Source organism: Asterias amurensis, chromosome 5 (genome assembly GCF_032118995.1).
Source record: "Asterias amurensis chromosome 5, ASM3211899v1".
In the NCBI taxonomy this organism is placed as follows: domain Eukaryota; kingdom Metazoa; phylum Echinodermata; class Asteroidea; order Forcipulatida; family Asteriidae; genus Asterias; species Asterias amurensis.
This window is the reverse complement of record NC_092652.1, coordinates 27,110,905-27,123,897: the sequence shown is the minus strand read 5'-3', so window position 1 is coordinate 27,123,897 and position 12,993 is coordinate 27,110,905. Positions and strand designations below refer to the sequence as shown.

The following is a 12,993-nucleotide window of genomic DNA, read 5'->3' as shown; positions in this document are numbered from 1 at the left end:
TAATTCACACATTTTGTTGAAACTGTTAAACTCCATCAGTCTACCTTATAGCACACTTCCTTCATTGAGTTCATTCACAAAGCAGTCATTCTTTCCAAACGTTACATTCCAGGAATCTGCTAAATCCCATTCTGAAAGTGTAATCCTGAGGTCTTAATCGGGTTTGAATACTTTTAGTCTGACAAAAAATACAAACGTCCACCGATTTACACTCAGCTTACACTATTTAAAGATGATGATGGTAGGAAGCTTCCTTTAAAACATTACTTGCTGAGGTGCTGTAGTTTTTTGAGAAATGAGTAAAAGAATTTCACACACACAAAAATGTTGGGCTAAGTGAGACAAAAATTATTTTAGCATGTACAACAGACTCTCCTGAAAATATTGCTCTGTGATTTTCACATAATATGTTCTCAAAACTTTAAGACTAATGAAACTTCTTCAGGTAAATCATACTACAATTCATACATCTTCATTCACAGTGAGTAGGGATACATGTCATGGCCAGAAACCCATCTACAAAAGGTATCAAAACCCTTTAATGGTCACGCCTGTCTTAAAGTAGACACCTGTTAAGATGCTAAGCATCAGTCCCTTGGCTCTCTACTACACATACATACATCATTGTATTATGTCAGATGAATCAACTAGCGTAACTTTACCCCCAAGAAGTCTACCTTGTCCTCACACTCTTTGTGTTTCTAACCATTTTTAGAAACACTTGCAGGAAACATCTTAGCTATAAATAAAATATCTAAATGAAACGACCTTTATGGCGGGAGAGTATGGCAGTTGAAGGTTTGTCGTAATTTCTGGTAAATTGTTTTGTATGTGATGTAATAAAATGAGTGGCCGATAAATGGCTGTTTGTAACCTTGAAAGTAAATTACGTGGTAATCATCTAGTTCATTCAGTCTATAGTTAAACATAATCATCTTCAGATGGAACCAAATGAAAAGACGCCCTAAATGCATCCAGATTTGGGTAGTTAGACTTTTATAAATTCAAGAAAAAAAATCGCCTTTTGATTTATTTAAAACATAATTTCAGCTCTGTGTCTGTAGAGTGATGTATAACCCTTGGGTAGATTAGGAGTTAAACTCCAATGACTATCTCCCCTTGCTAGATAGTATCTGACTACACTAGACACATAACATGTTTTCAAGATTTCTGCCAAACTCAAGTTATGTTTCACAAAGAACCCAAGAACTTCCTACTTGATAAAGAAATATTAAGACGATCGCTTAATGTGGGATGTATTCTGTATAAAGATTTCTTTCATTGTGTGTATGACATTTCGAAATCAGTTACCATAGAAATTAGTTTGGTTTGAATGTAACACCAATTTGCCTTCAAAGTCATTTAAGTTCTACTTTATTATAGGCCTACATTTCAATTAGTTGAAGGCTCTATTTGACATTAGTGTTAACAAGCCTAGCAGCTGATGCAAACAAATTACTTTTTAAAACTAAATTTAATCAAAAAGGTGCAAATTATTATAGCTGTTTGAATTACTCCTGGTTTTGCAATCATATGTTTTTTTTCAAGAAATCCTTTGCAGAGTCGGGAAAACTATTGGTAGCTTAGAACGGATTTCCTACTCACTGGATTGAAGTTGTGTTTTCTCAAGATTTGCTCTCCTTTTTAATCAAAGTTTTGGCTCTGGCTTTTACTTTAAGAGGATCAAGGAATTTGTGGTTTGTAAATTGCTGTAGTGAATATTTCTGCAGATGGGTTGAAAATTAAAGTAAAACTATTACATTAGAAATATTCAATTTTTATTTTGTGTACAGCCTAGTGGTTAAAGTAGTAGTACAGTACAGTGTTGAATTTTTTTAGGAATTCATTTACAATTTACAGTCCTACTTTTCAAGAAGCAATTTAAAAACTTACAAAATTTCAAATGTTATCATAATTAGGCTGAAGTGGCCAAAAATCCCCCCAAGAACATTTCTGATTTGTCATACCTTTCTCAAGAACAACATTTTAAAAACATATCTCAGTACAATTTTGCATAAGGAGTAACTTCTCACCATTTGTGCTTTTTAAGAAACAACGAACTTGAATGATTTCTTTTCCCTGATGCAACTTTTCTATAAAGGCAGAGTACACCTTTGTTTTTTTAAACCATTTGATTGTTTTAATCGTATTATGTTCACAATGAAACTAACATCTGAAAATTTAATTTAACCAATCCGTAGCGAATATGACCTTGCAGAGCGAATAATCCGTAATAGCATGGAGCTCTGAGAAGTGTTAAGTGGGACATAAAAACTGTTACATAACTGCGTTACTTCGAAGTGGAATGTTCCTCAAATGCTTTATACTATCAAATTCTGGGGTAGCTTTCTTTCCAAAAGTTTTTTTTATCACCATGATTACCAAACATATACCTCCCTTTAAGGTAATGCTTCTATGCTAACAACCTTTACCCAGACACCTAGTGAGTTTGCACCTCCCTTTAAGGTAATGCTTCTATGCTAACAGCCTTTACCCAGACACCGAGTGGGTTTACAGGGTGTTGTGGTTTTCACACCCTTACCAATGGTTGTCCACACTCTGATGTTACTTGTCCACACTTGGGTTATTGTCGCTTGTTGCCCTGAAGGCTCCAAAGAAGGCTCCAAAGTTAAGGCTTCAGAGCTAAGGCTCCACAGTTGATTCATATGAAGTGTGTCCTGCATCACAAAAAAACCTCAATCAAACTGTTTTGCAAAAAAAACTAGTTAATGGCCTGATGTTTCCACCTTAGCAGAGTGTTTCTCGAAGGCTAAACAACATATTTTAGTCTCAGTAACTTTTCCCTGTTGCTGTTACTGTACTGTCTTAGAAATGTTGGTAATATTATCAAGGTTTGTTTATATTTTTAAAACCTTGCAAAGTTTTCTATTTGTAAAATCTGTGTCAACCATTACAGCCACATGTGTGTGTGTGAAATCCTCAGAAAAGTGACCTTGATAAATTATTGAAAAATTTAGGTTAACATACATGTAAGTGGTAGAGCATCTTTACATTAATCCAGTGTATTTGTTGCTTTGTTGCTTTTTTCTTTTTTCTATTCAACAAATGTTTGTATGTGTTTCCTATTTGTTATGTGATTTATACCAAATGATAATATCACTTGGTATAAATAACGCAACAGCGTGGCAACAACAACCAAACTGTTGTATTATTCAGGGAATAGTTTTGAGTCAACTCTGTCCACAGAAACACTTTTCAAGACCTTTAGGCTTGAGTTAAACATTCAAGAAGCTTCTTTCATGCCAAGCTAATAGTTTGCACCTTTAGGTTGGTGTAAAGTTTTGTTGAAATTAAAACCCACACTCGGTTTGAACTGTAAAATAAGTACAACTGATTCTTGAATTTTTGAATTGATCAAGCGAATTATTGTTTTTCTAAATCTTAGAATCCGTTGATAATAATTTCTTTACATCAACCTGTTGGGTTTGTTTGAGATAATCGTGCAAGGCCCTTAAAACATATCCATTAGGTAGCTACTGCACCAGCGTTTGACTGTGCAAGTCTCACACATAATTTGAACATTCTTATGACCACTTTGGATGGTCCCACTAACATTGCTTCAATGCATGTAGAAAACAAACTCGCACACTTCAAGGGTTCCCAATGTTTGAATATGAACAAAACTTGCAGTCTATTACTGGGATGCAAGTATGTTCAAAGTTAATTAGTTCAATACACCATCGACATCTTCATCCAGTGATGCTGATTCAACTATACGAAACAGCAGTTGGAGGCAAGTTAAGACCTGCCCCTAACATGTCTATACAATTGTTTAAACGCAACCCAGTCATGGCGGAAGACACTGTTACACTGGGATGCAAGTATGCCCGAACCTGATTTGTTCAATACACCATGGATATCTTCAGCCAATGATGTGGCTGCTGTATGCGCCATAGCACCTTGTAAACCCTTAAAAGGTGCTAAATAACTCGGTCTCAGAATTCATCACTGCAATAACCTTTCTGAAAGTTTGTATATACTCAGCGCCTTGAGTACCTTGTTTGGTAGATACCTGCGCTATACAAGACTTCAATATTAATGTTGACGCAAATATACAAAACAACAGTTAAAGGATGTAGCTTTTGTATAAGTTCCCTTTTACTCATTCTCACCCCTAGGAGGTCAGAATAAAAGAAGAAGCTCAGTCATCCGATGAGAAAGACAAAGATTCAGCTGAGCCAATGGAGACATCTACTCCTCAGAAGACACCATCTGAAGAAGATAGAGAGAAGAAAGATGAGGAGGAAGAAACGATGGAGACTGGCGAGACAAAAACAGAGCCAGTATCACAAGAAGCAAAGGTACATGTCTTGAGATACCCTTGTATTCTTTAAGGAGACAAAACAGTGTATGCGTTATTGAAAAGACATTAGGAAGCAATATCAAAAGTTACCTGTTCCCCAATGTGTGTCACTAACTGCGATTGACTGTGAACAAACAATAATACTTTTCTTTGTTGCCCAGTATGACTCACTTACCTCCTGTTGTTGACTGTGATAGACTGTTGTTGACTCTGAATGACTGTTGTTGACTCTGAATGACTGTTGTTGACTCTGAATGACTGTTGTTGACTCTGAATGACTGTTGTTAACTCTGACAACTTACTGTTTGACTCTGAATGACTGTTTAAACCATTAAAATGGGGGGGGGGATGCTAATAAATGATGGCACCTAATCAATAGTTTCTCCAAAGTGCAGTGTCATGAGGGTTCAAATATAAATTGATACCCTAGAATGGACCATTCCATCTACCTAAGAGGGGGGTCAGGTCCCTTTTTTCCCCCAAATAATATATTGGATGATGTGGTAGTAAATAAGAACTTTGATAAATAGAGAAATACATCAATTACTGAGTAATTAAACGAACATCTCCTTATCCCACACAGGAGACGAGCAAAGATGATTCCCAAGAAGCAGTCGGTGAACCGAAGAGTGAAGAAGCATCTAAGGAGGATGACAAGACTGGAGAGGATGGAGAGAAGACTGAAGACAAAGACACAGCAGACAAGATTCCTAAAGAGAAACCCGAAGCAGTTAAGAAACATGAAGCTGAGATACCTGAAGGGAACGTTACTACTGCTGCTGCTGCATCATTGGCTGCTGCTGCTGTCAAAGCAAAGGTGGGCATAGATCTTGTCGTTGCACCACAAAATTCAATTCTGTTCTCAAAACTTATCTTATGTCACCAGTTTTCAGGGACTAATTTATTTGTGTCTGGGGTTTTTTTGGTTTTTTTTCCGGTTTACTGTGCCTTGAACACCAAGCAGGGTTGATATGTGTATTTAGATAATTTTCACCAATAAGTTAAAAATGTTTATTTTTCTTTTGTTTTCCGATAGCACTTGGCAGCAGTTGAAGAACGCAAGATCAAGAGCCTCGTGGCCCTCCTCGTTGAGACTCAGATGAAGAAACTTGAGATTAAATTACGGCACTTTGAAGAGCTTGAGACCATCATGGACCGAGAGAGGGAAGCGGTGAGTTGGTTTTCATAACATGCAATAAAGAACAAGTTGTAGTGGACAGACTTGACTGACGCTTGAAAGGAGAGCTGAAATAAGTTGTTGCTGTCTATTATGGTGATGAAACCAAGGATGCCTCATAATTGAACTATAATAATTTTAGCTTGCAAGCCTGATGACACCTGTAAACAAGGGTGCTTGCTATGTGAACCAGAAACACTGAGGCTTACCCCTACTCTTCCATTATAAGTGTGCTGGCATATTTTACATGCACTACCAATCCTAGGATATGGGACCTACAGTTCAATGTTCCATCCGAAGGACAAAGTAACTATGGTAAGGTATCATGCTCAGGGACAAAAATGTCAAGACCAAGACTCAAACCCACACTCTGATGATCAGAAACACCAGAGCCTCAGTCTAGTGATCTTAACCGCTTGGCTTTGCCACCGAAAATCAAAATGGGATAACAAATAAACGAGAGAACGATCTAAAATGAAGGGCCATGACATCTACAGTCAGTTGGGTTGTGGCTACAAAATGTAATTATCAATATTGTGTTTTCAATACTGTGTCCTTTAACATCCACCACCCCAGCTGGAATACCAACGGCAGCAACTCCTGGCCGACAGACAACAATTCCATCAGGAGCAGTTGAGGGCAGCAGAGATGCGCGCTCGTCAACATGCACAGGCAATGGCCGCCATGCAGCAAGCTTCTACAGGAGGGCCAGCACCAGCTACTGCCACACCAAGCTTACCACAACTCACAGGTAAATTGAGGCAGAACATTTTACAAAGAAATGAGGAGTATTGAGGTATGATCTCAAGACGCTCGTTCTCCATTGTTCTGGCTGCCCTAGTGTCATCATCTTAGTTTCTGTATTTTACTGTTCAGTCTGTTTTAGGGCTGGGCCTGTTTTTATGTTTTACTTTGTTGTTTTTTAGTTCTATATTTTGCCTTGTATTTTAGTTGTTAATATTGTTTTGTTGAGGGTGAATATATAATAAAAATAAAGTTACAAAATATTAATGATTTTTGGGGTTGAACAAAGAATTGACTAGAGTGGGATTCGAACCAACGACCTCCGGATTAACGTGCCGGCGCTCTACCAACTGAGCTATCTAGCCCTATATTGGCGGTGTCCCTAATATTAATGAAGCATAACTGAAATGACATATCTTAAATAATTTGTTAAACTAAGCTGATTTATGTTTTGGCCTAATATAAGTTAGACTAGGTAGGGCACTTCTTATGTAGGGGTCCAAGGTTCTACTCCAGTACAATGATAAATGTTTCTATTCAGGTACCCCACAGGTACCCACCAGCACTAACCCTACAGGCGCAGTAGTAGCCCAGCCTACTGTACCTCAGCCTGAACAAGCAGCTATACCCCAGGAAGAGACGATTACTCCCGAGGGTCCTGGTGGAGACGCTGATACCCAGAGAGATCAAGAGGAACCTCCTAAGAAATCAGAGAGTGAGGAGCAACCAGTGGAGGGAGGACAAGATGAGGAGAGCATGGGTACTGGTAAGGAATTACTTCTTGCTTCTTGGTTTGGATTTGGGTTTTCTTTTTATGTAAACAAATAATTTATTTGACCCAATTTACCTCAACGCCATCATAAAATAAATCTTGCTTGCACCATTTTGGGAGTCGGTTTCCTCATGTGTTGCTGTGCAATGTGCATTTTAAGCAATTTGAATTATTAGCAATGTGTATTTAAAGCAATATGTATTTTAAGCAATGCACATTTTAAGCAATGTCCAATGTGCATTTGTGCATGTAGTTAGATGTGCACTATATCTTCACATGTATTTTTTTTCATAAACACGGCAGACCATTGGTAGAGTGTAGCTTCATGTTGCGTCAATGGAAGAAGTCAACAGGACTACCTGGTTGTTTCACTCGTGTAGTTTTGTCACTATTTTAAAGTCATAATTTTGGAGTTTTTGTGACATAATTTGCAAGGAGTCTTTTTAATGTTATGATGTTGAATTTCTGCTGATATTCCATGTTAGGTGAAGCCCCAGTAGAGCCAGCTCCTGCAGTGCAGACTCAATCAACAGCTGCTCAGAATCCTGCTATTGTTGCTGCAGTAACAGGAACATCCTTACCCCCTACATCAGTAGGAAGTGATAGCACTCTAACACAGAGCCCAATGCAAGAGTCCAATAGTCAAGGTAAACAACGTGTCATATCAAGTATATTCCTTATATCTTTGTTTTTTTGTCAATCTTAGAGTAGATTTATTTCATATTCTTTCCTTCATGTCCTCCTCCTATGCCGAGTTATTGTTTCCTCAAATGATTCTGTCTTGTAAATACACTTGAATTATTCATTTACTGCAGTGATTCGTAGTGTTTAGTCATTGTGTATAGATTGTATTGCAGTGTTTTGTAGCATCGAGAGATTAATCTGTATATTGTAAAATCTGTAACCATATGTCATATGACATGCTGGCATTGTGCCTTCACCACTCTTGACTGTTTTGTAGTGATTGGATGTAGTTTCAGAATTATAAGAATTATAATTTTGTTTAGATAAACGGTTCTTATCCCATCTCACTCGCATTTGTTTTTGTTTTATCTTATTATTTTTTTCCCTGCTTCACTTTGCTTTGTTTTATTAATTAGTTCTTGATTTTCATTGGTATCTGATTGTAATGCACCCTAAGGCCCTTGTTTAAGGCACTCTATAAATACTTAAAAGACATTGCCTAAGGAAATAGGATCTACCGATTATTGCGAATACTTTAAAAGAAAAGCGCATTTTTTACTTTTAAGAGTCTTAATCGGATGCTACCTCAAACCTTACCTGATTATACTCCCACCATGCAAAGTTTCAAATCCTATTAAAGAGTCTTATTTGTAATCAATCACTTTCACCGTAACAGTTGCAGACTGTGCTAGGGCAGGGCTGAATTATTTATTAGTGTTATTCAGTATTGAAGTAGATGAAGTCACCAAGTTGCCGTCCTGTTTCTGTCAGGGTGTGACAAATTGCTGTCAACTTGTGGTGTAAATATTCTCAGCTGGCGTGGTTACTCCACCTATGCCAGCTGTCATAAACTATTCCAAGAACGTCAAAACAAGATGTCAAGTTGAAATAGGTTCACTTACTAGAGAGGTTTGCACTACCACCCTGTGAGGTTTTTTTAAGTAGTGTTGTTCTGAAAAGAACCGACATGCTTTGATCAGTATGTTATGATCATCTTCAGAAGAAGTTGACATAAGCTGACAAGAAACTGTTAACATTAAATGCATATTCATAAATACCTCAGCCAGTTTCGCTATTCCTATTGGTGGAGAGCGCGTCACATGGGTGTGTATAAACCTTTGTTTATGACCGGTAAAAAGTGTTAATTCATGGGCGTGACACGCGACCTTGCACCTGTTCAGTGTCTTCATTCCTATTGGGCGAGAGCAACGGCTGAAACAGTTGTGCCACATCACGCGATACGCGTGACGCCCACAGCATTCCCTTATAAGGAGTTGTTTACGCGAGGGCAGCGGAGGGCTTTACCATTTCATAGCTGGAGGGTGTTGTGTTGAAAGAAATCATTTATCAATTATAATTTTTGCATTTATTTTACTTTTTGACCAAAAAGTGATGATTTTTTTAACCGAAAAGGTGTTTATGAATGGGAATCAAAGTGTGTTGAATCGGTTTTCAACTAGTAGTTTAAACCCACCGAGGCCTGGTTCTATATAATTGACCTCGACTTCGTCTCGGTAAAATTATCTATCAAGAACCAGGCCTCGTTGGGATTAAACCACTAGTTGAAAACCTCTTCACCACACATTGATTCCCTGATTAAAAGCAGAATTTAACAAAAACTGAAACGAAGTTGCACTACTACTAGTAACAACTTTGGTAACAAAATTTGTTCTTATGTCCACCTATGATAACCTTTATAATCTCTTGTGTGGTACTTAATTTTGTGTAGAAATCGCGCATACGAATCCGTATTTGTTATTATTAACAGAAAGAACTTGGGGAACATATCCGTTTTTTTAAGAACTGGATTTTTTTTTTAATAGTGAATGTTGTGGCACCAGTGAAATGAAACCAAATCTTAAGTTATCTTCGTTGTCTACATTTCAGTCTTTTGTTGATTAATGTTCCCAACGTACAAACAAAAGCTGATACAAGAAAGTTAGATTGGTCATCCCAACCTCCACTCTCTAAATATATTTTGCCGTCAGCCCAATCCGTACTTTCAGCAAAAGGTGTGAATATATCCACCAGATGATTTGACTTATAAGGAAAGACGATGAGCTATTGAGTCTCATGGTGCAGATGTTTAGGCTGATAGATTAGCAACCCTCAGGGAACCTCTTCTGAATTCCTTGCTGGGAAATAGATTGAGTAGTTGGGTCTAAGAGTATGGGTCAGTAGGGGGTACTTAAAGAACTCAGTCTCCACGTGGTGGGAAAAGTGCTATGCAGGCTTTCTATACTGAAGATGTATGGTTAGAAGATTGCATAATTGATTGGTTATTTAATGGACTGGTTATTTAATTGATTGGTTATTTAATTGACTGGTTATTTAATTGACTGGTTATTTAATTGATTGGTTATTTAATTGACTGGTTATTTAATTGACTGGTTATTTAATTGATTGGTTATTTGTCAGAAGGTTGAGGACTAGGAGTAACACCTAAGGACTAGTAGAATTTCATTTTTATTGGGTAGCATGGTCCGTTTGTAGAGCATTGGTATGGTAAGAATCTAAAGGGGACAGCTTTATAAACTTCCCCTATTAATCTTCTTCTTTTTCTTTTCACTCTGAATATTATTTATCAGCAGAATTTGTTTTCTTCTTCGTTACACGCAGCAAGAGACTTTGTACAGCGCATTGGGACTTTGTGTGTAGTGCGCTCTAAAAGAACGGTTTATTATTATTAAATATATCTACCTTATCTGATGAAATTCAGTTGTATGTTGTGTATGATTATTTTGTGTAAACCCAGTGTTCTATGAAGAGCATACTAAATACTAGTTATTATTATTCTTAAGAGAGTGTCACCTTAAACCAGTGTTTTAATTTGTTATTTTTTACTTGCAGATGGTGATGCCAGCAACACAGGAAGTCACATAGAGAGTACAGGGAGTGAAGCCATGAGCAACCAGTCACCAACTACTGCATCTCCAGCTTCATAATAATGGATTCACTACATAGCTACTTTCCATTGTGTCATCACTACATCCTCATTTCCATTGTAATTTATCACAACCCTGGCAGAGATTAAAACAAGCCAGAGACATTGGCTACGGCTGCGGCTAGCATACTGTATTTCCTCAGCACATGCTACAAAGGCAACAGCAGTAGCCACTTAAAGAGGACCATCCACAACTGAAGCCAAAAAGGTTCCATTATGAAACAACTTGTTCTCATCGTCAGTGAAGTGTTTCTTAAATATGCCATAGTCATACTGCTATGTTGCTGTAATGTACGAGTTATGCTTAGTTGTGGTGCAGAAACTGGACTTGAATGTTCACAAGAAACCAGGTGCATGTCTAAATTGATGGCTATTTCTATGCTTGATCGCCACGTCATGCTTTGAAGTATAGGACGTCCTTAGCAACAGTCCTAGCTGTAGCCGCAGCCAATAATTCTAATTATGTTGTCAGGGGAAATGTTGGGTGACTGTGAGAATGAGGGTGACTTTGTAATATCTGATCTCAGTATCTTGAACATAAACTTTTGTTTGATTTAGTTTCAGTTTTGTGGTATTGTTTTAGTTTAAAAGGTATCTTTCGTTTTCTTGTAAATAAAGTTGTTAGAATATACCATGCCCGATATGTGGCATAGGATGGTGAGTGTCCCGCCCCCTCCCAATTGTTCCCATACATTAATACACTCTTTGCCTCCTGTACAGAAGTACCCCCCCCCCCAAGTATCCTCTTAAGAATTCTAAGATTTCAAGAACATAAAAGGAGGAGGGGACGCCCCTTGCCACATATGAAGCACCAAATGTGTTAGACACTTCATATTTTTGGGTTGGAACATAGCCAATACGCAAAACTGAGGACCTTGTAGAGTACAATGTTGCTGAACACAACATCTTTTGTGTGGATACGATAAGAAGAAGAAGAAGAATATAGGCAAATTAACTGGAGTGGGAGTTGCACCAATGATCTCCGCATTAACATACCATTGTTCTCAGTTTATTCTTCTTCTTTGTTCAAACCCAAAACTATTTTAAAATGTACTTGGTCAGTTTCTCTTGTGATTTATTACTAGACACACTAAACTTGTGAGATCTCCTCTAAGATATGGCTCTTATTTTTCAGTTTACAGAATTTCACTATTTTCATACAAGGTCGTTTTACATTCCTTCCTTTACAGAATAGACCTAATATCACAGTAACAGACATCTTGTTATCTTCACATGTTAAACTCAAAGTTTGTGAGAGAGGCTGGCTGGGGAATAGCCTTGGCCCAATTTCATAAAGCCTGTAAGCACAAAAAGTTGCTTAGCACATACAACTTTTGCTTAGCAAAAAAAGGTTACCAGTCAGAACACCACACAGTTACCATTGCTACGATTGGTACCTCGGTTATTTCTTGCTTACAAGAAATTTGCCAAGCTGAATTTTCTGCTTAACAGCTTTTGAAACGGGGCCCTGGTCCCTTTTGGTGTATAATGAAATCTTTTTAGACTGCATACACAGGGCACAAGACAGGCAGAACTACTGTTTGGAAAATGGAAATAAGAGAAATTGGATGTGTTTGGTAATCAAACAAGTGTAAATGTACATAAGTAGAGGATTTCTTTAGGTTTAAATTGTAACTGTCAAACTTTTCTGTCCATGGTATTGATCCAATTCACCTGGGCTTAATTTCCTGTAAGTATACAAACTTGCTAAGCACAGCAAATCTTGCTTAACAGAAACTGGTTACCAGTCGAAATTCCATAAAGTATACATTGTTGCAACCGGTGCCCCTCTGATTGTTTGCTTAGCAAAGAAGGTTGCATTTATCAAGGGAAAGCCAGGCATTGATGTCAAATCTTTTTATAATATTGAAACATGATTATCATTTTTCTACAACATTTGAAATTCTGTTAATGCAAGCTCAAAGCTGTCTTATTTATTAAGTTTGGAGGAAATCTCATCGATACGATGCCTATGTTCTTGGTGTTGGGTTTCATTTCTTTGGCTCATACTGTCAGATTATAAAGTCGATATTGGACTCTCCCTAAATGTCCTTCAAATGGGAACCATGATGTTTGTTCTACCCCAGTAGGGGGATACTTTGTACCCCGATCGAGGTGTTCCTCTCCCATTTGGGGTACTACTTATCCCCAATTTTTGAAAACCTTAAGTCTCAACAATTTTTGCCTTAATTTCGCTTCAATATTGTCTTTATAAATCTGTCTGAGCTGACAGCTAAAGGAATGCTTTCTCTAAAACGGTCTTTGCGATTGAGTCAAAATTATGTCACATTTCTAGCCTCTTTCATTCAAGTCATCTTACATGTAATTAAATGCTCTTGTTATTGGAA

At 37.6% G+C, this 12,993-nt stretch overlaps 1 protein-coding gene across 1 annotated transcript in view; it reads left to right on the top strand.

Annotated features, from left to right (window-relative positions):
- LOC139937085 (SWI/SNF complex subunit SMARCC2-like) overlaps positions 1 to 12,993 on the top strand; it is a 31,141-nt gene extending 18,148 nt beyond the window's left edge. Inside the window, exons 19-25 of the mRNA XM_071932080.1 lie at positions 4,140 to 4,322; positions 4,908 to 5,141; positions 5,361 to 5,495; positions 6,078 to 6,252; positions 6,787 to 7,011; positions 7,503 to 7,664; positions 10,552 to 12,993. Coding sequence (XP_071788181.1) covers positions 4,140 to 4,322; positions 4,908 to 5,141; positions 5,361 to 5,495; positions 6,078 to 6,252; positions 6,787 to 7,011; positions 7,503 to 7,664; positions 10,552 to 10,646 — 1,209 coding nt within the window. The 3' untranslated portion in view covers positions 10,647 to 12,993. The remainder of the gene's footprint in view (positions 1 to 4,139; positions 4,323 to 4,907; positions 5,142 to 5,360; positions 5,496 to 6,077; positions 6,253 to 6,786; positions 7,012 to 7,502; positions 7,665 to 10,551) is intronic.